The 23,993-nt window shown below is 39.4% G+C and overlaps 2 protein-coding genes and 1 long non-coding RNA gene across 3 annotated transcripts; 2 read left to right on the top strand and 1 right to left on the bottom strand.

The window, feature by feature from the left end:
- Window positions 1-662: 662 nt before the first annotated feature.
- LOC121677677 lies at window positions 663-4,776 on the bottom strand. The gene is made up of 7 exons (XM_042056570.1): window positions 4,292-4,776; window positions 3,065-3,292; window positions 2,709-2,857; window positions 2,485-2,556; window positions 2,173-2,229; window positions 1,611-1,821; window positions 663-1,509 (listed from the first exon to the last, which is right to left on the bottom strand). Exons 1-7 carry the CDS (start codon window positions 4,305-4,307, stop codon window positions 1,406-1,408), a joined length of 837 nt encoding a protein of 278 aa, XP_041912504.1. The 5' UTR covers window positions 4,308-4,776; the 3' UTR covers window positions 663-1,405.
- On the top strand, window positions 4,242-17,338 carry LOC121677686. The gene is made up of 3 exons (XR_006021075.1): window positions 4,242-4,323; window positions 11,225-11,229; window positions 17,328-17,338. It is a non-coding gene; the product is annotated as an uncharacterized LOC121677686 (long non-coding RNA).
- Window positions 17,339-19,398: 2,060 nt separating this feature from the next.
- Window positions 19,399-21,544, top strand: foxc1a (forkhead box C1a). Its single transcript, XM_042108655.1, has one exon. The coding sequence runs from the start codon at window positions 19,634-19,636 to the stop codon at window positions 21,068-21,070; it is 1,437 nt and encodes a 478-aa protein (XP_041964589.1). The 5' UTR covers window positions 19,399-19,633; the 3' UTR covers window positions 21,071-21,544.
- The last annotated feature ends 2,449 nt before the right edge of the window (window positions 21,545-23,993 follow it).

Raw genomic sequence — 23,993 nt, 5'->3', positions numbered from 1 at the left:
ACATAACCATCCAAAGCCCGGAACAGTTCTGCAGCTGTGGTGTTCGTTGGAAGTGACAGTACACACAACAAATCCTCCTGAACATCCTCCTCAAATATGTACCGGACAAACACCAGCAGCATTGCCTTATTTTCAACATCAGTTGACTCATCAACTTGGATAGCGTACCACGGTGACCCATTCACCCTCTCTAACAACTGTGCCTCAATATCCTCTGATATATCATCAATTCGTCTATGGACAGTGCTTGCAGAAAGCGGTACCTGAGCTTTTTTTTTAGCTGCAGCCTCCCCAAGGAGTTCATTGCACATGTCTTTAGCAGCAGGCAGAATTAACTCTTCCCCAATAGTAAACGGCTTCTTAGCTTTAGCAATCCGACTAGCCACTACCCATACGAAAAAGAAATACATAAAACTTCTAAAAGGATGAATACAAAAGTCTTATACAAAACCCTTACTGCCAGAAACACATATGGCTATGGAAATCTTATGTGGCACATATCACAAAAGTGGCCCATTTCATATTTCCCTCATGTATGAATAAAGCACACATCTACATGAACTGACTAAGTAAATTATACAGTGACATATACTTTCAGTACATGAGAGATGTACATTTTAGAATATGTTATATAACGTTTTAGTATTATTCCTATATAATAAAACACCATTACAACCAGATTTGTGCATGTAACACACATGCAATGTATATAAAAACAACGCAGTCTTCATATGGTTTTGATAAGATTTTGATATTAGAAAGAAAAAGTATATATGTTATACACATGTACACACTAATTTTTGTATATGTTTGTCTGACATATAATACATGCTTCTTATATGTGAAGTATATGTTTTTCATGAGTAATATTGTGTTGTTCCTATATGATAAACCACCATTACTGTTAGATTTGTGAATGTAAGACAGATAAAATGTATATAGAAACTATGAAGTTTTTATATGGTTTTGATAAGATTTTGATATCTAAAAGGAAATTATATACGAGTAATACATATTTACAAATTGATGTTTCCTATATGTGTTGCATATATGTACAATATATGCTTTGTATGAGTATCATTGTGTGATTAAAGAGCAATACACACAGGGATTTTAACCAAATTTATTTGAAACCTCTACTGACAAATAGTTCCCTTGCACTTCTACTAACTGTATCTACTATTACTGATCCTATCAAAAACATGATGGTTAGGCATGTCGTTATGAAAAAAAACTTATTTTCAACATCAGTGGCAGACATTGCAGCTTTCTGCCATTCCCACAATTTAGGAGATAAAGTGCCATTTTAAGTGGTATAATGAACTCATTCATACTGTCCATAACTGTACGTAATATTTATGAACTGAACTGTGTTATTAAGAACAAAACGTACATTTCAATGTTCTCATTTCTGTTGCTTAACTTTATTCCGCATCTCTGTTATCTTCCCATTGATGCTGCTCCCTATCAGGGACAGAGGGGTACCCGGCCATCTCTCCAGAGTTGCATCTTTAACAAACAAACCCAAAGAATGCAAAAGTTAGTAGGCTATACTTGACATTCACAGCAGAGATCAGTATCATAACAGCTATTGATAACACTGAACCTACTGTAGATGGCATCAACTTTGGTCTTCTCAAGGGGGAGACGAGCCTCTCCCTTCCCCTTGTTGGTTCCCCGAAGATTACTGACTAGAAGCACTTCAGGGGGGAATACAGCTGTAAGCAGTTGTCTTACAAATGTTGTACATGAATTTGCCTTAACTGCGTAAGCCCATGCAAGCTTATCCACCATGACACCACTGCCTTTGAAGATCTCAACCTTTAATGTGTTAAACAAAGGACAGGTGTTAAACAAAGGGCTTAAAGATATAATTTTAGGATATGAAAAAACTATATAACTTGGTAAATTACAACCCTATATGATTTTGTATATAAAATCAGAATGTATTGGCCTTTAAAAAGGGCTTCCACTAACACAACCTGGTTGTCTTATATAATGTGTTAATACTGGGCACAGAAAGAAAACACATAAAGAAGTGCACACACACACACACACACAGACACACACACACACACACACACACACACTATACATACAGTATAATCACGATTGCCCTACACATTACAAGCATGCCTGACCATCTATATAATATTCATTAAGACAACTCACCTTTGATGGTGAAGAACTAGTTGTATCCATGTCTCCACTCCCAGCATCAATTGCCATCTGAGGAGGACATTAGTTAAACAGAAAACATCTGGTCAGTGCACATATTAATACATACTTTGGAGCCATAGACAAATGTATAAGCTTAGACTGTGTGCCAATGTGTCAATTATTCAATTGAATTTTCTGTAGTTCTTCTGTACAGCACAACAGATACTTACTGATATAGTTGGATAAATAAAGTATATCTACCGAACTCATAACAAGCATCCCAAACAATTCTCTATCATGTATTAATTTCTAAAAAGAAATCACCTTTGATGACTGGGAGCTGGCTGAAGGTGAACTAGACTGTGTTGAAACAGTAGATGAGGGGCTGGAGGTGGGCTAAGTGAAATAGGGAAGACATTGTGAAGGACAGTCCAAATGCGGTGTAAATCGATTCACTGGCCTGCTGGAGGTTCCCATTACTGGAATGATGCTGTCCCACATCACTGGAATGACATGATCAAAATAATCTGATGGCAAATTCACACTACCGTATCTGTTTGTTGAGGAACTTCCGTGTCTGTGTCATCTGATTCTTCCCCATACTTCTTGGGGGGCACAGAGATCCTCTTTGTTTGTGGGGCTGGCTTATTGCTTTTTGTTAGCTCATTCAATTTTCGTGTGGCCTCATAACGAGAACCTACAGTAGAGAGGGAAAGACAGTCACGGACACAACATGATTTTACAATGACACCATGATAACGACATCTCTAAACTGTAAACTGCAAATCTATCTATGATGGCAGAATTGTATCATGGGTAGAATGACAAATGTCTATTAAAAATGTATATTAAAGAGAATAATGTGTATTTACACCTACTGATTAAATAATAGTCTGTATCTTACCAGTCACAAACTTCACATTAGCTGCATAATGAGGATAACCTCCTTGTGGCCTCTTCCCACGTCGCCACTCAACTGAAGCCAGATACAGGCTTAAAGGAAGCCCATCAGAGCCCATTTTTGTGTCATCATAGCCAATGATGGCATCAGTTTTGACATCACTTAACTTGCCCTTGTCATCTCCTTCTGACCACTGTACCACAGCAAACTTCCTGGCTGGTGTTTCTGCCACTAAAAGAATGGAGGAAAAATGAAGAAAGGATGTATGAATACAGTAGTACATATTTTATCACCATGTAACACTGCATTCACACCAATACCTGTAGTGCACAGGTAGTGCATGGTTTTGGTCTGTTTTCATCTACTTGTTATCAGATTAGGCCATTTACACCATGTAGTGTTCTGCACAGCAGAACAGCAAAGACCCCTTGAAATAGAAGAGTTCTATTTTTCTCTGCGTGTCCGCATGGGCTTTATAGACTTTAAACAAATTGATTTTTTTTTTTTAAAGTGGTTGATTTTCAGGGCACACAGACCTTTCAGTTGCCATTTCCTAAAACTAGATAAGAAATACTTGCCTACTGCTAGGCCACTTGCTGTTACCAGTACTACTAAGAAATTGGACTGTCGCTTAATGTGCCCCAAATATCAACAAACTTTTCTTTTATGAAGCGCTAGTAGGTGAATCTCTGTGCACAGAGGATGAAAAGTCTCAGAATGTCGTTTGTCTCAGGATAGAACTTACGAGTTCTAAAGAAAATATCACCAAGAAAATGTGATACCTACTTCTGTTTTGACTAGGTTGTTTACAAGGTGTGACTGGTCAAGAAGACTGCATTGACAGCAAAACGGTGCAATTTGAGTGCAGCAGATTCTTAGCAGTGTTATCCTTCCTTTTGTAAGTCCTACTTTGCGATCCCGTTGGGGTACACGTGTACCCAAGATATCATGTGAAAGTGCCATTTCTGGTCTTTCAACAATTGTCTTCTGTTAGTTGCTAGCACACACGGAGATACAGTATCAAAGATTCTTAAGTTGTCTCTGGAGATATGCTAGCGGTTTTGAACATTACCCCCCACACACACCACCACCACCACCACCAACAACCAACTCTAGATCAGTTGCAGTGCCGTAATATTGGTCAAGTAGCCAACTTGCTCTTGCTTAAAAACTGATTACACGCGAATGAATGCAAAAACAGTATTACGAAATGTTTATTACACTCCTTACCTATTGTTTCTTCCATTATAAAAGTGATGTACGTTCTCGCTCACTCCTTGCTGCCTCTCCGGCCTCTCCTGACTCCACAACTTCTGTTTCGATTCGAACGTCGCAGCTGTCTCATTGGAAGATGGAGATCTCACGGTGTTTCGCGAGAGGCGGGGAGCATGATTGAGCGCGCAGCGTCGCTAGTATCCTGAATCGCATTATTCACTGTGTTTTTAATTATGTTAAAGAAAACACTGCGAAAAAAATGAATGGCTGAAAGAAAATATTCCTCGTCGCACCTTATCACGATGGAAAAAAAGGTTTGTATGCCTACTTAGCCTACTTTGGGTTTATCTTTACAGGCAACAATTTTCAGAATCCCTTGACTGTTATCACAGTTTGGGGTAGACTGGTAACTAATGGTCAAAGTGACAAATTTATTTATTCATTCATTAATTTAAGAATATATTGGAGTAATTTATGTAGCCATACATTAGACTACCATCTCTTAATGCAACTATGCTTCGCAACAGTTCACAAATGAGGAAGGATAAATCTATCAAAACAGGCATAAAGCCTGCCGAATTTTGTTAGGCTGATGAGCCTGATGAGATTGCATGACATTTTTGCATAGTCTCCTCCAATGAAAGTCAATCCAAAATGATTGAGGTTTGAGTTTAAAAAAATGAAACTAAAAGTTTAGGCTACATAAATTATGCCACATTTAATCTAAACATTAGGAATGGATATTAGTGTATTTTTTAATGACATCAAACATGTGGCCTAGGCCTAGGTAATTAGGCCTAACCCTGCTGAAAAAAAAAACAGCTACACACCAGCCTAAGCCGGTGGCTGGTCTCAGCTGGTTTTTCATCAGTTTGTGCTGGTCTTTGCTGGTCTACTGGTTGGGCCACCACTTGGACTTGCTGGTGTGACCATCTTAGGAAGCTGGTCATGTTGGTCTGACAAGCTCATATGTGAGTGTGCTGGTTTATGTTGGTCATGATGGTGACCAGCATATCAAGCTTACATTGATGGTTTAAGATGGTCATGATGGTTTGACCAGCCATAAAGCTGGACATTGCTGGATTGGCCAGTCAACCTCCAACTACATGACCATCCTAAACTGGGTCAACCAGCTAAACCAGCAAAACTCTTGCGAAAACACAGCTTAAACCAGCAAACCATCATACGCTGGTCAGGCTGTTTTTTTTCAGCAGGGAAGTCATTGACCTATCTGCCCCGAATAAAGAAAAATAGCCTATAGCTTGAGTTAAGAGAGGCAAAAGGGTTTCAAAGGGGGCAGGATAGGCAGAAGAATTAGGCGGATACAGTAACATGCTGATTATTGCAATAACAAATAGGCCTAGAAATTTCAGCTTGATGATTATTTAATGGCCACACCCCATTTTTTTGTTTTTATATTGTTCAAACCAAATATTTTTTTATTAAAAGCACAGGCACACTTCATTTGTGTCTTGTGGTTAATATTTTCCACATGCCAATGTTCTGCTGACCCAATGAAGGCTTAACCTGAAAGTAGTTCCACCAAGCTCCACATGTTCCATCGAGCTCCATACATTCATCTGGACTCGCTCCTGATGAGAGGGATTTCAACAGAGAAGAAAATGATCAAGAAAATTAGGATTGCCCGACAGGATTTGAATAGATGTGATGTAGTGGAGAACTCTCCTCACTGTCACGGTTTGGTTTCAATGTGAGTGGTTGAGATCGCACATCAATAAAGATGACACAAGTGGTTTAAAGGATTTTTGATAAGGTACTGATTTTTGAAATACGTTCATTTAGCCTCTGTGTAGTATCTAGCTGTTTGTTTTATTGTCCTGAAGTTTTTCTTGGTATGTCCTCCCTAGGGAAACAGTGAAGATGCCTGTGAAAGACAACTCAGAGAGCAGAGTGGAGAGCCTTTCACACTAACACAGGTAAGACAAATAGTGCAAGTAATCACTCTATAACTGTTAATAAGAAGATATAAAATATATCAGTGTGTCATAAATTAACATTTAATTTTCCTGTTATTCTAGGATATCCTCTCCCAGGGATTGACAGAAGAGCAGAGTTTCATCTCCATTGTGTCCTTTGCCCTCAAACACAACACAACCGGTGTTTTAATGGCTGATCTACTCAAGCTTTTGAAATTGGTTTCTGCTGGAAAAAGTGCAATTCCCTCAAGTACTTTTTAGACAAACCCCTGACTGGCATTATAGATCAAATTGAGTGTCATCATTATTGCAGTGTTTGCACCAGTTATCTTGGCATGCCACAGGCACATGATGAAACACTCACGTGTGTAAAGTGTCACTTATCCAAACTGTCCACTTTCCAAGTGGTTTTCATAAAGCCATACATGCCATTCAGATAGTTAGACCATGCATATACATTCAGTGCCCTCCATCCAGCTCAATTGTGTGCAAGCTACTGAGGACATATTATTGTAAATAATTGCAATCACTATTTATCAGCCTAACAGGACACGTGTCACTTATCTGTTTGAAGCTTATTGGGTTTTCATGCAAGAACCGCTTCGCATTGATAAACCATGATGTTAGTAATGAATGAAGATAGCCTATATGAAATATGTGATATTTGAGTGCTACACAAGCACTTCAGTGTAGTATTACCAATGGGACGTCCTGTGTGTTTATAAAATGCAGTCCTCATAAAGTACAGTATGTGCATTGTCTGTGATGTACTGTACACAGCACCTGATGATATTGTTACTGTCAATATAGTGTTTGAAAATTGTGGTGTGATGTAATGCTATTTTTATGCAGTTGTTGTTTTTAATTGCTCTAATTGGCTTTTGTATCTCTTACACATAAATATACTCATAAAAATCACATTCTAATTTGTTTCATGTGTATTCATTCTGATCAGAATTAATGTGTCTGAGCTCCTAGTAATGTGTGATGTGAAATATTTGTATATAATTGAAAAGCATTTAAATTATTTGATTAAAAATTATTTTAATGATGTTTACTTCTGAAAGATAATGAAGACATTCTGATTTACAGATAAACAAAAAACTTGGCTTTAAAAACATATCACAAAATGTTTTTGATGTTATCGCAGATGCCCTGTTATCGTGAAAAAGCAGCACTATACCTGGTTCTACATCTCTTTTCTCATGTGTTCATATTTTAAGGTTTTTTATATGTTGCTTCCTTGTCTGCCTATCTCATACAAGATTTTGGTGCGTGCCCAAGTCTTGTATGTTGTACTATACAAACATTTTGTAAGGATATTGTTTTAGGGCTTGGTGTCATCTACAATGCTTATATGTTGCAAAACCTTGCAAGTTACATGTTGTATGCATTTAATATGCATTTTACATGCAGATTCACTTACCTATATACTACATATGAGGATCTAATGCAGCATATGAAATTAGTGTAAATTTTGTATAGATCATTTCCATATGGGTAAGTATGAGGCTTTTAGCACAGCCACGTTCACTGATGTGGTTGCTTTAAGCACTAGTTTTTGTCCTTCTTGCTCGCGTTTCTTGCGCTCAAAGAACTCAAGGGGTTTGTCTTTCAGTGTAGGATGCTTGGACTCTAGATGTCGAATTAGCTTTGATGGTTTCATTGCTTCGTTTGACAACTTATCGCCACATACCACACATAAAGGACTTAGTGCATGCGAGTCACCGGTCTCTGCGAAACCATATTTTAAATATGACTCGTCATATTTCCTATTGAATGACCCCTTCTTTTTATTTGAGGTATCTGGCTCACTACCATCATCAGTGGGTCTTTTTTCCCCACTACCCCTTCCAAAGAAATGCTCTAAAGATTGTTGTTTTTTGTTGCTCATTCTAGCAGTTTAGCTAACTTCGTGTGACACTACCGTTCGCGAAGAACTGATCAAGTGAAGTGAGCTGACGCAGCACTGAAGTGAATATATAGTGTTGAAGGCGGGACAGACAGACGTAAGAAAACAGACCTTGTGAAATGCAAACATGCGTACAATCAAACAACTGCATATAGGCCTATGCCATGTAAAAATGTGACATTATTGTGAATTAAATTGAGTTTATTTGGTTTGCTTTTTTTTTTTTTTTTTTAACTCATGTCAGGCTACGGCCCGGTTAGGAATGTCCCGCGGCCCGGTGGTTGGGGACCGCTGCACTAGTTGACATTTTACAAAGAAAATGTAAATGCACCCAATTATAGCCAAAAGGCTAGTTTCCATTGGTAGTCCCCCTGCCAGAAGGAGCATGGCAAAATTACCTATTAATTAACAGAATAAATTACAGCAAAAAAGCAGGCAAAACAAAAATAAAACAATTACAATATATATTAAAAAAATATGAACAACCCACCCAAACCCAACACACACACATCCACAAAAGATACCCCCCCACACACACACACACACACACACTCCAACAATCATACTCTTCTAATCTCATACACTAATGCTGACACACTTGATTGTCTATCAGCCATTTCTTTAATTTTACTAAACTAAAAGAACTGGACTCTCTTATGTTTTGTGGGATTGTATTCCACTCACCAGCTGCTTTATAAGTGAAAACTGATTCACCAAAAGTTGATTTCTTGTTAGGCACTGCACAATCACCTCTAGCAGCCCCTCTAGTAACACTGGTTATAGATTATCTAAATTGCAGTAGGCTGCAGAGTGGTGGTGGAGCTAAGCTGTATCGGATTTTATATACAAAACAACAATTTTTAAACATAACAAGATTGTTCCAACTTAGAAGCCTATATTTGTTAAAGGAATTATCCGGAGTAAAATGCACTTTAGATCAATTTACGGATGATTGGGAGTATATACGTTGAGTTGACAAAATCATGTCATTCGGATGTGTTTTGAGAAAGTTCGATTTTACCGTTTTTAGTCAAAACTCGTTAGCCTGGAAGTGACCAGGGCAAGTCATTTCGCCGCTACAAAACGCTATTTTTATACCTCTTCTACAGTTCCTACACTTCCAAACAACATTACACTTATGTGGTAGTGAGTAGAGGGTCCCTAAAGCCAAACCGAAGTATCCCGAGGTCTTTATGTGGTCGGATAGAGAGTCCAGAATGAATTTCATCAAGCCAGTACCTTTCCGGAAATGTTGCTGCTGCTGCAGCTGGCGTCTTTAGGGGAAAGTCCGTAGGAGTCGATTGCCGAGTGTGGAGTAACACGCTCTGGAAATTCACAATTTCGTCGCTGTTTTTTTTTTTAAAAAAACATAGTCCAGTCCATACAACTTCCTTTCAATTTCGAAAGAAATACTGGACTATGTTTTTTTTTTTTTGTTTTTTTAAAAACAGCTTCTACAGTTCTTCTACAGTAACGTTAGTTCCTTAGTATCGCCACCATGATTGACAGGCAGCTAACGTTACTCAGCTGGCACTAGCAAGCGGACCCCAGCACGAACGACCGCCTCAGTGGTTCTCCAAAATTATATTTCAGCCCTGGACATGAACATATTTGGCCTTGACATACAGTCTATCAGAAATGGTGTTTTCTACTTCAACAAAGTTTACAAGGAAAACTGATATTGTCTCAGCAAGCAGTCTGGTCATTCAAGATTAAACAGAATTTAGCCCTATAATATCCTTTCAAAAAGGGTGAGGGTTTGCGAGACTTGGCCAATGGATTTTGCGGGGTCCCTGGACAAAAAGTTGAAAAACCACTAGCTGCTGGAACGTTAGATGCCTACTACAACCTTGTCAACTAGCTAGCAACCACCACTGAACGAAAAGACTTGCTAACTGCTAGCAAACGTGTAGCTAACGTTAACGGTTGCTAAAATGATATCCCAGTTGTTGCACATATCAAAAGGTAACGATACGTTAATCACGTTATTGGCTTCATCAACGCACATTCTAAATATCTATAAAACACAAACACTTACCGCGAACTTGTTCAAGCCAAACCGACTCGTCTCGTCTAACAGAAAAATGAGACACCGGATTGAAGTTTGATTGCTTGCTGCTGGCGCGTAAACTCCTGGACGCCTGGCTTCTTCGGTAGTCCCCCGCACATGCGCAAAGAGCCGTCCTCCACTCAATCTGCAACACGCCAAAAACTTGTACCCCACTCAATTTAACATGGCAAGTTCATCCAATCACCTGGAATTTGTTATTCATTCACTGTAAAATAAATTGAGGTTGACACGACTCAGATTTTCTAGGCAACGTGATGCATTTGGTTTTTTGAGTTTTCATTACTTAAATTCACTGTGGTTGAGTTTACAAAGATTTTTGAGTTCTGCCAACTCAAGTTTTTGGAGAGTTACATAGAAATTTTGAGTTCTACCAACTTAGGTTTTTGAGTTTTACACATACATTTTGAGTTCTACCAACACAGTTTTTTCAGTTTCACCTCTAAGTTCTGAGTCCTACCAACTTCGTTTTATGAGTTTGACATCAACTCAGTTTTTTTAGTTCTACCAATCCTCCTCACCACTCCCCATTATTAAACACACAAAAAATGATGTGAATACAGAACTTTTATTCACACAAGTCATACATTGTATCAATAGATATAAAATCACAATATCATCTTCTTAATTGCACAGAGCAAAAAGTCCTGAGAACTGAGTATCTTGAGAACCACAATGTTCATCATCTGAAGCTATAGGGAGAGCACAGAAGAGCTTAGCGCCCTGTGAAGCTTCTTGAGAACTGCTCTTCCAACTCTGTGTGTGTGGCTTCACAGCAAAATACTTATCTTTCAAGGATGCGAGTATCTTAAACCAAGTTCGAAAAAGGTCTGAATGACCTCCTCTGCTCTGGATAGTTTATGTCCATTGCATTCCAAGGCCCAAACAGGAAGGCGAAGGCAGCTGCGAGGTCAGGTAGGCCGTGTAGTATTACTGCCCCATCCAAGAGGACAGCGATGTCAGTCACTGTTCATCATCTTCATAGACGGCACATATCACAATAGGCACTCCTTCAACCAACGCTTCCTCAGGGTCTGTGTTCTGAGGGAGAAAAATGGATACAGCGAAATGTTTTAGCGATAGACACCCTGTAACAATTGCAGTCACCCATTAACCAGCAATTACACTTAATTTAGTTGTTTACAGTCACATTTAGGCACAAGACTACCAGCCAATAATTATCCAGTCTCTGGGGAGATATGAAAGAAGCACTGCAAATCTTATAATCACACCAAATTGCTCGACTTACTTACCATACACTTCATATAGAACTCTTGATGCATCATCATGAACAAAAGGCCTCAGTTGTGCTGTCCTTCCATGACTATGTCTTGTCTGTGAACATGTGCACACAAACATGAGCTCTCACACACACACACACACAATGCAGCAAGACTCTCAAATCAAAAATCTGTCTATAAACATCAAATGTCAATATTTGATTGATTTTGATGATTGAAGATCATTTTTGTATTTGCATATAGTTTCGTTTGGGGTACATTACCCACCTCTTCAAGTTTATTCAGCAACATCTCCATATCTGGACCAAAAGCTGCCTTCCTTGCTCGGTACAGTTTTAACAGGTGGGACACATACTTGTCGAGGGATGCATTCCAAGTTGCCCGGAGGTCTCTGCTGGTGTGATTCGATAAAATTCTTCAGATATCTGGACACAAGCAACAAAACAGTCTTTAATTACAATTTCCATGTCAGGGCTTAATGTGGTGTAGTCATGCCAGCCTACAGTAAATCTGCCAATACATTCACAAGATTTTATCAACATTTGCAAAATCGGGGTCCTCGAACTGGAGTGAGAAATCACCTTCAAACTGGATTGTGTCTTAATCTAAATTGATGAGCTGGTCAACAGATACTGGTGCCTCTGTGAGCAGGATTTGATGGGCTTCTTCTGGAGATCTGTTTGATGGGATTCTTCTGGAGATCTGAAATAACACTGAAACACATTTAAATTGAAATAAAAGTGACTAACATACCATTTTTGATGGTTTAGTTGAGGATTAATGTCCTTGTGGTCACCATCAATTTCCCACCAACATTGCATTCTTCTAGAGGGTGATAGTCTGTCAACAGATATGGATCCAAGGCAACAGTTTCAGAGAGGTGAGAGATTGTAAATGTTCAATGTACTAGTTGTTAGTGTCATGAACCGCTTTTTTTAAATATTAGATGTGGGTAATGGTCAATCAGCGAATTAGATGTGGGTAATGGTTAGATGTTAGATGTGGGTAATGGTTAGATGTAGATGTTAGATGTGGGTAATGGTTAACAAAATGTTTCTTTGGTTTAAGTTTGTACTCTGTAAACGTATTAATCAAAAAGCAATTAACAGCGGTCCTGCAGTTTGGAAGATTCAAAATGTCGAATTTGATGTGGATGTGTGTGATCTTGAGAGGTGTGACCGTAATGCACCAGATGTTTTAAATACACATACACAATCTGTGTAAATGCATACCTTGACAAAGCCTACAATGCTTGAGAAGAACAGCCTGGTAGGAGCTTGAAAACTTGCACTGCATGCACTCTTCCTTCCTGAAACAGAATCACACACAAATCATTAGAATACATCTTGCTTAAAGCATAGGCATTGTTTCAATTAATATTCCCTCAGTTAATATTCCTAGGTCAGTTTCTTGCTAGTGAATGATAAGCTATTGAAGTTACAACATTCTGCAGCCAACTAAATCAATGAGCTTTTTACATGTATATCACTGTCATTAATGACTTTGAACATCTGCAGTGATTATTCAACTGCAGGTTATATTTAGATATTTATTTCACAAATGATAGAACAGTCAAATTAAAAGTAAACCAGGAAATAAAATGTAAAAAATCCAAGTCAATATCTTAAGATAGCTGCAAGTCTATAATTGGCCTTGGTGTTACTGGATGCGCTGTCAACCTAGCCCTACAAAGCCTACAGTACTTCTCCCTCCACTTCAGTTCAGTCACGCAGGCTCGAACTCTTGGCCTATACTGTCACTAACATTGTTAAGCGGACGTAGTTCTTCCTCTCCCGCTTGAAAATGCAACACCTGCGTTGCTTATACAACATGTGTAACGTTAGTGTATCCAATTAAATTGAACAGTTTAGCGGTTTACTGACTGCATAGAACATCAGGTTCAAAAATTAGCATGAAGTTAGCAAACTAAAAACCGCTAATAACTAAAGTAATTCTGTTTAAATACACAAAATATACGACTCTGGTTAGTTCACCGACCAAATCTATCTTCGCTACTTTGCACAAAAGCCTTCTATGCAGTGGTATTTAGGGAAATAACAATTAGCTTACCTGAAAATCGCAAGTCGCCAATCTTCTCAACCTGGAGGGAAAACGGCTGTGCCCTCAGAGAAAGGGATGGAAACCCCTTACTGCAGTAGGCGTGTTCATGAACATGAGCAATGCGCATTGCCGTGAGTTTACAGTTGAGGGAACTCAAAAAATCTTGTTTAGGTTTTTCAAATTTCCTTGTTAAACCAACTTCTGAGAATATGAGTAAGGCAAACATGTATTTATGTGTTAGATGTTACATTTATATTTCTGAGTCAGATTACAATACAATTGTGTGTTAGAACAACAATTGCCATTTATTTTTTTACAGTGTTTAAGTAACTTATGAACCTAAATTGGAAGATTGAAAACTCAAACAATTTGAGTTGAAATTGCATAACACATTATTTTATGTCTGAGTTAATGACATGTATAAGTTATCATAACTTTTTGATCAGATCATTTTTTACAGTGTGGGGGGGCATTGCCCCTCCCAGCCCTATTCTAGATCCGGCCATGCCCCCAACACAGAACAGGAAATAAGGCAAGAAAATCAAACAACATAAGAATATTATTTATTGTTACCTCCTTTGCAGTGTAGCTTGAATGTTATTCAAGTGTCTGCTTAAAAAAAGTAAAAAATAAAGAAAATTGAAAATATCAAACCTAGTTAACTGACTCTGGTGCCTTGATCATACCTTTCACGGTTGTTTGTTTAAGAGTGCCCATGTGCTACCATTTTCATTGGTCAGTCGTTTTCAGCACCAAAGGGCCCCAGATGCCAGGAGAAAAGGTAGAGAATTATGTCCCCTTAGTCTCAGTCAACCTTTCTCTGCCAGGGAACAAGATGGTCATCTTGATCATGACCATCCGCGCCAGCTGCTTGCGTTCAAGCTAACTGTAGCCTACCTGATACACTGCTCCGGCAGCCTATCACTACACACGGCCTGACCCAACTGACTTGCCAACTTTGGAGACATACATGCCAGAAATCCAACGCAATCGGTCTGGAGCTGGAAAATTGTGAGCCATCTAGAACTGCGCAATAAATCAGATGGGAATTTGGCCCAATTGTAAGTTTGTCGGATCCAGCGGAATTTAGGCTGAAATCGGGCAAAAAACAAATTTAAGGTACACACTAACATTAATAAGGGGAACTGTGTGGATCAACTTGCAGAATTTGACAAAAAAGTATACAGGATTAGGTTAAAATAATAATAAATAAATATTTCAATGGATTATTCAAAAGAGGATGTTTCTGACTGTCATGGATGCTTGACCATTGTAATCATAAGCCATAACAATTTCGGGACATTCTTGGAAACGAACATTACTTAGAATATCATTAAATGAATTTCCTTAATTTCTCATTGTAGCCCTGTCCTCTCAGATGCTTAGATGCTATTTGGATAGACTACATGGCCGTGGCCAAATTTCAATAATGACTGGATTAATGTTTAGTTATGGAAGGCAAAAAGGTATCATACGATCACTAATGATAAGTAATCCATAAAATGTGTCTGTAGAAAGATTACTGTTGTATGTTGACAGCCCTGCTTGTCAGTGATTAGAGGTTTGTACATGATCATCGCTCTGCTTCACAAGATAAACAAAGCACAAGGTGTGTATTGGTGCAGCTGCTAACCCATTTAAACCATTACCCACTTTGCCTTAATGGTCCACCATTAACTTGTGTGAAAATCATCCCCAGCTAACCCCTTTCAAAACAATTGCAGGCCAGTCTCACACATGAAAAGCATGCATAACCTACATATTGAATAGACATCAAGGAGAATGCTGATGGCAGCAATTTACTGATGAAAATTCCTCAGTAGCTTTATCCATCTGACCTCAAAAAATAGTTGGATATGGACACAATCCAAATTGACTTTACATCGATTCAACGGAGGGAACCAAATTTCAGACTGACCACGAGCTCCATCGTCCTTCCATGTAGTTCACGCGTACTGAACTTCGGCCGTCTCCGAGATCCTGCCGGGCCACGGTCATCATGTAGTGTGTAATTGCAACACGAGAGGGCAGCATTGTCAAACCTGTCGCAGAGCAAACTACTCTGTAAAGAGTGAATTGCTGTTGGTCAGCCGTGGTTGAGAAAGTGGTCGGCTTCTGGAATGACTCGAGTATAATCAACTGCGATTAAAGTATCCTGGAGCACATTTCGCTACTGGCCGATAATCAGTAGGCCTATATGTTTAATTGGCCTGAGGGTTCTACTTTTGTCCTACTGTGGAAAGTTGGTTCAAAACTTTGACGGGACCGATGTATTTGGCTACTCTTTGATTTGTTTCATTTTCATGTTTTCGTTGTGCAAGTTTTGACTGTCAATAACCACTGAGAAACTTAGGTTTTAGATCTACATTAGTGTCTTAGGCTAAATGTACTCCTTGGCGAAGCTACTGATGAGTGAGCATACACAATTAGGGAAATCTATGTCTCAGAAATGGTGATGTTTTCGCAATAACTTTAATGTTTTGTTTCAGTAGCCTAGGCCTATAAATCAGGTCAGGTCTCAAGGACAAGCTGGAACACAAAGGCAATTTTGTAATTTGAATATGCAGATTTTTTATTACCACAGGCTGTCATTTGGTGGAGAAATAAGTTATTTGTTCATATCGAAACATAAGAGAGGCCTACATAGAAAACCCATCTTAACCATGCTTTGACAAGAGGCGCATCGTCTACTGAGACAGTCCGCTGTTAATCAACAGGGGGAGCTACTAGCATGTAGGACAAGACTCTCGGCAGGTGGCTGAAATTGTAATCAGAGGCAACTTCTGGTTGAACTTAACTACAGTTTGGTTGAGCTTCACACACATCATTCAATCAAGCATAAAATTAATCTTTGCTGGTGTTGTATTATAGGCTACTCATTTTGACTAACGTAGTACACTACATGAGCCCAACTCAATCAACAAAGGATATTAAGATACCGTTAAACCCATGTTTCCTTAAATGTGTTGAATATGACGCATTATAAAGTCTAGCCTTGGTGAGGCAGGGAGCAATAGTAGATCTATTTTAATTTCAATAGCTTTAAGTTTAGCTGTGATATCAGAACTGGTCAATTGTTGCTATAGTCTATGCTATAGTCACTGAACAGAATAATTTGCTAATCAAAATATTCCAATAAAAGAATCTAGATAATGTTTATATGTTATCTCTTGTTGCCTATTTATATTATGCCTTACATGAGAGAAATACCGTCCATAAAATTAAAAAACGGTAATGGGTTAAATAACATTGCAAAACACTAATCTACTAATAACTAAAAACGTAAAGAAAAAATCTTATCTCTCTAACTTGATTTTTATGTGAACTTGGTTATTGCTAGATATGAAAATATTTTAGGCTACCATCAAATTTAGACGGCAAATGTCAACAAATGTGTCTTCTGCAGGCTATCCGACAGGGCTTTATAGCGCGTATGTAGGCAATATTTTTTTTCTTTTCTTAGAATGTATTGTCCCTTAAATGTCGATGTTTTTTTTTTTTTCAATAGTAGCATAGGTATTCTGTGCTCATATTTTAGGCTACTGAAACGAAAAAATATATAAAAATGGGCCTTACAACAAGTCCTCCATCACTAGCAAGCTATAGCCTACTGCCAATGTCATTGGCTACTAACGTTAATAATAATTACTATTATTATTGTCGTTGTTATTATTATTATTAATAATTATATTATTATTATTATTATTGTGGTTGTTGTTTTTTATTATTATTATTATTATTATTAATAGTAGTAGTTGGGATTATTGGTAGGCCTACTAGTAATAGGCTGCTAGTAGTAGTATTAGTAGTATTCGGCTACAACTGGTATTAGTATCCTACAGGTCAAGGGTCCCGATCAGTAAACAAGAAATTTGTGTTTATGTATGATTTAGAGTGTTCTAAAATAAATATATATAGACAATATCTGTAAAAATGCATTATTATTATTATTATTATTATTATTATTATTATTATTATTATTATTATTACCATTATTATTATTACATTCACGACTCCAGACATAATGAGAGGCAAACTTGGTTAATTGATCAACATCGGGCTTTAGGTTGGGCAGAGGGATGGGGTTAAATAAGTGGCGCGTTGTGAGTTGTGTAAACAGCCCAGGGCAAAGGAAAAAGTTCATGCCCGGGTCCTTGTAAGGAGAAACCGGCGGTGCATAGGCGAGCGCGGCCATTTAATCAGAGCGACCTGTGGGGGATTAGGAAGATATCATGACCGCAACTTTGCCTCTCAATTATCATTCACAATTACATGTAGTGTCCGTCCTTCCCAAAAACCTATCCACGTATCCTCCCGAATAGGGACGCCGGACCGTTTGAATGTGTGTTGGGTTTCTTATTATGAGGGTATCCTCATTCCCATTAATCGTTGCATTTCTTTGTATTTTCCACGCAATTTAAAACAGTTGTGGTGGCCTATTTTTCCTTTGAGTTTTACAAATGAATTAGGCCTGTGGGTACAGGGTTTGTTTGAAAGTTACCAATTCATCTGCAGTGAAGCTTTCACTTTGATATGACTGCTTTGACTGTTAAAATGTAGTGGAGGTGTTATAGTATATATTTTCCTTTGGGGTTAAAAATGTTTTTTTAAAAATCGTTAGTTGATCTCCATGTCTATAAGATATTAAATACGAAGACTACTGTATTCTTGATCAACTCTCTTCTCGGTGGGTTCAGTGATGTATAGATTGTTAAGAAAAACAGTGATAGAATATGTAGGCTATTACTAGCCTAGTCTTTGTTCAAACAAATGCTGGCCGGGTGTTGGTGCTTTATGGAATTATGACCAATTTGACCTACTACTTTATATAACAACAGGCCCATGTACCTGAACTAATGGAAGCTCTGCAAGTAGGCTAGTTCCTCTATCAAACCCCAAAAACAACTGTGATGCGAAAGGTCCGGTGTAGTGGCATGCCATTAGCATTCTTCTCACCTCCTCGACCAGTAATGACACATGGTAGGTGTTTGGCTTTCTCCGTTTGGCTTCAAGGGCTCTTAATCTGACTCGCACTCGGGGCAAACTTTCGCACCTCGATTCCTTTCTGTGCCCAAACTATCTTAATTCCACCGTAATGAGCTCTCGCATGCCGCCCACTGAAGTGGACGAGGAGCATTGCCTGTTGCTTTGATCCGCGCCCCGCTGTTGATTGAGTCCTTTAACTAACAGCCAGCGTTAATAAACGCTAACATTAGGACTCGAAACTGCAGGAAGCAAACACTAGGGATTATTACCACCAATGCCATTTATTGCTTGTTTGAAAACAGATGTTCGCGATGTCGTTCTAATGTAATGATTCATGAAGTGGTGCGAGATCGAAGTCATTGTATTGATTATTTCAGCTAAAAAATAGTAAAAAGACACTTAATGGCCCTATGTAACAAAAATATGAGTGATATGATCAACCACGTTAATGATCTGTTTCAGAACAATGGCACCAAAATGCTGCATTAGATTTATCAGAGGAAAAAACAATCCCACCAACTTCTTTTAAATGAACCAAATGATACGAACGCAAGCGCAACAAAATTAATTTGCCATATACAGTCATTTGTAATTATCAACGGATACTTTTCCATTTGGCGTTTTTGACGTGTCCATATTAAATATCGTATCTGAATATTTAGAGTCTAAAACACCGCTTCTGACTTTAAAAGTTTTACAGCTGCAGTGTAGTCCATAATCTAATAAAATGAGCGCGTTCATAGTGTGTGTATGGCGAGGGTGGGCTGGGACGCCCCAACACCTCCTCTGTGTGTGGCCAGAAATGAAATGCATTGCGCTTGCAGGGCCCGACCTCCAATTGGATGGCGGGGATGTTTTTGGGAGGAGTCTTACTGGCAGCAAAAGGGAAAAGAATTGAACTGCGCAAAGAGTCTTGACGGATGCCCAAAGTTCAGAAGTTTTCCAATGCGCGCTTTGGTTGAGAGAGGAAGCAAGTTCATACGATCCAGACTTACAACACCTTCATTTTTATAATATTTGTAAAGTGACCGAAGGGGGACACTGGTTTTGACAACTCATTCGAGGAGAAGAAGAAGCAAAAGTGGAGCTTTGCTGCTGCGGAGTGTGGGAAGTTCGTTCTTCGCAAGCACCGTAGAGCTGAGAGGAGAAGACATGCAGGCTCGCTACTCCGTTTCGAGCCCGAACTCTCTGGGCGTCGTGCCCTACATTGGCAGCGAGCAAAGCTACTACCGGGCCGCGGCTGGTGGGGGTTACACTGGGATGCCGGCCCCGATGAGTATGTACTCCCACGCGGCTCATGACCAGTACCCCGCCAGCATGGCGAGGGCGTATGGACCGTACACCCCACAGCCCCAGCCGAAGGATATGGTCAAACCGCCATACAGTTACATTGCGCTCATCACAATGGCCATTCAAAATTCCCCGGACAAGAAGGTGACACTGAATGGGATTTATCAATTTATAATGGAGAGGTTTCCTTTCTACAGGGACAACAAACAAGGGTGGCAAAATAGCATCCGGCACAATCTCTCCCTTAATGAGTGCTTTGTCAAAGTTCCACGCGATGACAAAAAGCCTGGTAAGGGCAGCTATTGGACCCTGGACCCAGATTCTTACAACATGTTTGAAAACGGGAGCTTCTTGAGGCGACGGCGACGTTTTAAAAAGAAGGACGCGCTGAAGGAAAAAGAGGATCGGCAGGTAAAGGACACGCCGTCCCGACAACAGCAGCAGCAGCAGCAGTCTGGTCGGGAGCAGGAGCAGCCCGTCCAAAGCTCACAGCCCGTCCGCATACAGGACATTAAGACTGAGAACGGCACCGCGACACCTCCACAGGCTGTCTCTCCCTCACTAAATGCAGTACCCAAGATTGAGAGCCCCGACAGCAGCAGTATGTCCAGTGGCAGCCCACACAGCATCCCTTCAAACCGCTCTATCGGCCTGGAGAACTCTGAGCACCACCACCAGCATGGCCAGGCCCCTGCGCAGGGCTTCAGTGTGGACAACATAATGACGTCCCTTCGGGGCTCACCTCAAGGACAAAGCGAGCTCGCACCCTCTCTCATCGCCTCATCTCGGACAGGTATAACTCCATCTTTGTCCCTTAACTATTCTCCAAACCAGACATCCGTCTATAGTTCACCGTGTAATCAAAACTCAATCTCCACTACCTCGAACGCGACCTACCATTGCAATATGCAGGCCATGAGTTTATACGCTGGGGACCGCTCTGGACATCTAGCGACGACAACCGCCGTGGACGAAACGTTGCCCGATTACTCCATTACGACTACCACCTCCTCGCTGAATCATGGCAATCTATCTTCGGGCCAGGAAGGCCATCACCCGCACCAAGGGCGCCTCGCTTCATGGTACCTAAACCAAGCTGGAGATCTTGGTCATCTCGGCGCAACGTACCCGAGCCAGCAGCAGAACTTCCATTCTGTCCGAGAGATGTTCGAATCCCAAAGAATTGGCTTGAATAATTCTCCGGTGAACGGGAATAACAGCTGTCAAATGTCTTTCCCCCCAAGCCAGTCCATTTATCGCACGTCGGGGGCTTTTGTCTATGACTGCAGCAAGTTTTGACCAAAAGTCTTTTTGTTGTTATTTTTCCCCTTTTCCCATTCTCCTTTTTCTTTCCTTCAATACACCCAGAGAGTCGTTATGCACACCTACCCCTTCGATGGACTAAAACGAAACAGAACACACATTCAGAAAAAAATGATCTTGGTTTGTAAAGGACAGTGTTACTGCAAATAACACGTAAGTCTCTTTTTGCTTTTGTGAGCTATGCTAAATGGCTATGTTAAGACGACGCCAGACTGTCATGGACTTGTTATACGTGTAAATTGCATATAGTAATTTATTTCTAAATTGTAGCCGGATATTGTGGACCAAACACCAAAAAGTGTTTCTAAATTGAACTGCCTTAATTGTTCAAATGTTCCACTATAGTAAAGGAACATGTATATCTCCGTATTCTTTCAAATTTTCTCCTTTTGTTGAAAAAGTATTCTGAAGGAACTGCATTGTTTGTTAATAAATTACCATTTTATTTGAGTTAGAAGTACGGCTGATTTCTTAAAATATTCCAAACTATTTTTCATGGCGTCGAGTTGCAGTTAAATACAAAGCAGATTACGTGAATTTTAAAATTATTTAAACGACAGGCATTCAACCCCCGAGAGGAGAAATATTGTAATTGGTCGATTGGGGAAGGCCTATTAGCCTTGTTGTTAGTTCATTTGCCAAGTAGATGCCGAAATTTCTCACATGTTTATAGTTAATGTGATGTAGGCCTATAGGATGTAGCAGTAAATTAGGTGTTCAACTGCTGTGTTTTATTCATCATTTTTTGTTACTTCGATCGTTGTGGAAGTCAGCAGGGCAACGGCACCTATAGGCTACTAGCCTATGCTGGAGCCTTTGAAGTTAGGCCCCAGTTTGTAGGCTAATGTGTCGTCTTATCTGAATCGAGTATTTACGATGACTTAAAACAATTGTTGTGTCTTTATCATGCGTTAATGACATAACATGGTAAAATGCTAGGCCTTATTGATTTTTCCCTCGGTGTTGGGAACTCTTATGCTGCATCGTGCCAAAGGCCCTGTGTATGAAATCTGCCTACAACACACTACAGCGCGCCACTGTTATCGTAGGTTAATTAATTTAAATAAACCAAGATAACCTAAATGTCGCCCACGACCCAGATTATTATGTCATATGGTTTAATAGCACTTATTCCTAAATAAACAATTGTTCGGTTAGCCTGAAATGCGGTGAAATTTTACTTGGTACCATAATGTGTGTCAAATTTAAATGCGAGATTATAGAGCACGTTTTGGTGCCAGCAGTTGGACAGAAGGTTAACCTTGATTGATACTCATTGTAGTGGATTGGTTTGGGCAATTTTGCCATCTTCTCTTCTCGCCCCTCCTTATGTCAGACATGGGCGATCTGTCATCACGTTGACCCGAGGCCTCGCCTGGTAACGGTTCCTCGACGGAGTCTGGTCCACCTAGCTTAGTGTTGTTTTGAATAGCCACGTGTGTTTACTGGTGCATTCCAGTGCTTGGTTAATATCATACCACGCATGCCAAAGATACTCCTATAGCCTTGAGTTGTTTAAAGACTGCAGAGCAACCTAAGGGGATGACTCAAGACAATATGCAGCGCGCGTTCAAGAAGGTGCGCGCCGCCATTCAGACACACACTTTCACACCACATTATGAACTCCACATTTACACAGACTTACAACAATTAAAACTGATGTTTGATCTTTGACTCATGGCAGCATATTCCCCTCTGTAAACCATAATCTAAAGACCACTACGCATTAAAAGGCCTTAACTTGTTTGATGGAACAATATTTATTTATTTATTTATTTATTTATTTATGTCTTGACAGCTGACTTGCCGCAGGAAGGCTATGAACAGGCATTTTTCATGTTGTCACATTTTCAAATAACAGAAATGTGTTCCACTAATTTCATACTCATTGAAATGGGACATTTTTGTCAGAGGACGTTTTCTCAGACTATTTTTTCAGCTTACTCACTCTTTCTTTATCCCTTTCACCATGTGATAGCGCTTGGACATTTTGGGTTATTCTATATCTTGGGGCGTAAAGAAAATGCTCATTGTAGCCTATTTAGTATCGGTGCTTATTTACAATTTAAGTTGTACTTCATCCTGATTGTGGTTATTATTATTATTATTATTATTATTATTGTTGTTATTTTAATATGAGGCATACAATCATTTTGTATTAGCCTATAGGCCTACAACAAGCAATTATCGTAAAGTCGGTGTGAATGCGTTGCCCAATTCCCATCATCTCACAGTTGCGTTTGTTATAGTTTTACAGAAAAATAGGTAGTTAGTGATGAGGTAATTTACTCGTCAGTTCCCTGGATAACTTCAACAGAGCATTTTGAAATGGTTTTACTGTGTTTACATATATGCGTTAAGTGTACGACTTTTGGTTATATCAGTCTTGTCCCTTGAATTGCCCCCTCCAGCACATTAACATTAGACCTAACAAACATAGGTCTATCGTATCAATCGATTAATACGTTTTTTTCCCTACATTGCCTCAAAGTTAATAGTGAAACCCCTTAGTTGTTGGTAAAACTCTGCAGGTCTTGGTGTGAGCATGCAGTGGGGCTGAGGGCTAACCAGTGAAACAACAGAACAACAGCAAAAACAGCAATAATACAAAAACAACACGAACTACAACAATAATATTAATACTAATAATATAAATAACAATAATACTAATAATAATATTAATGACCTAACACTAGACAAATATTTGGCCTCCTTGTAAAAGGCTGTGAAAACAGCACAATGGAATGTTGCAAGGCATAGGCCATTCTCCTCCCTCGGATAGCTGTAATCAGGCTCATAAAAGTCATTAGAACCTTTCCCAAGTAATAAACAAACGTCGTGTTAGACTCAAGATTGATGGCGCCCTCACAGAACGGGCCAGGTCAGGAAGGAATAAAAT

The sequence above is a fragment of the Alosa sapidissima genome, chromosome 1 (assembly GCF_018492685.1).
Source record: "Alosa sapidissima isolate fAloSap1 chromosome 1, fAloSap1.pri, whole genome shotgun sequence".
Taxonomy (NCBI): Eukaryota; Metazoa; Chordata; class Actinopteri; order Clupeiformes; family Clupeidae; genus Alosa; species Alosa sapidissima.
This window is presented reverse-complemented; position numbering and strand designations above follow the sequence as displayed.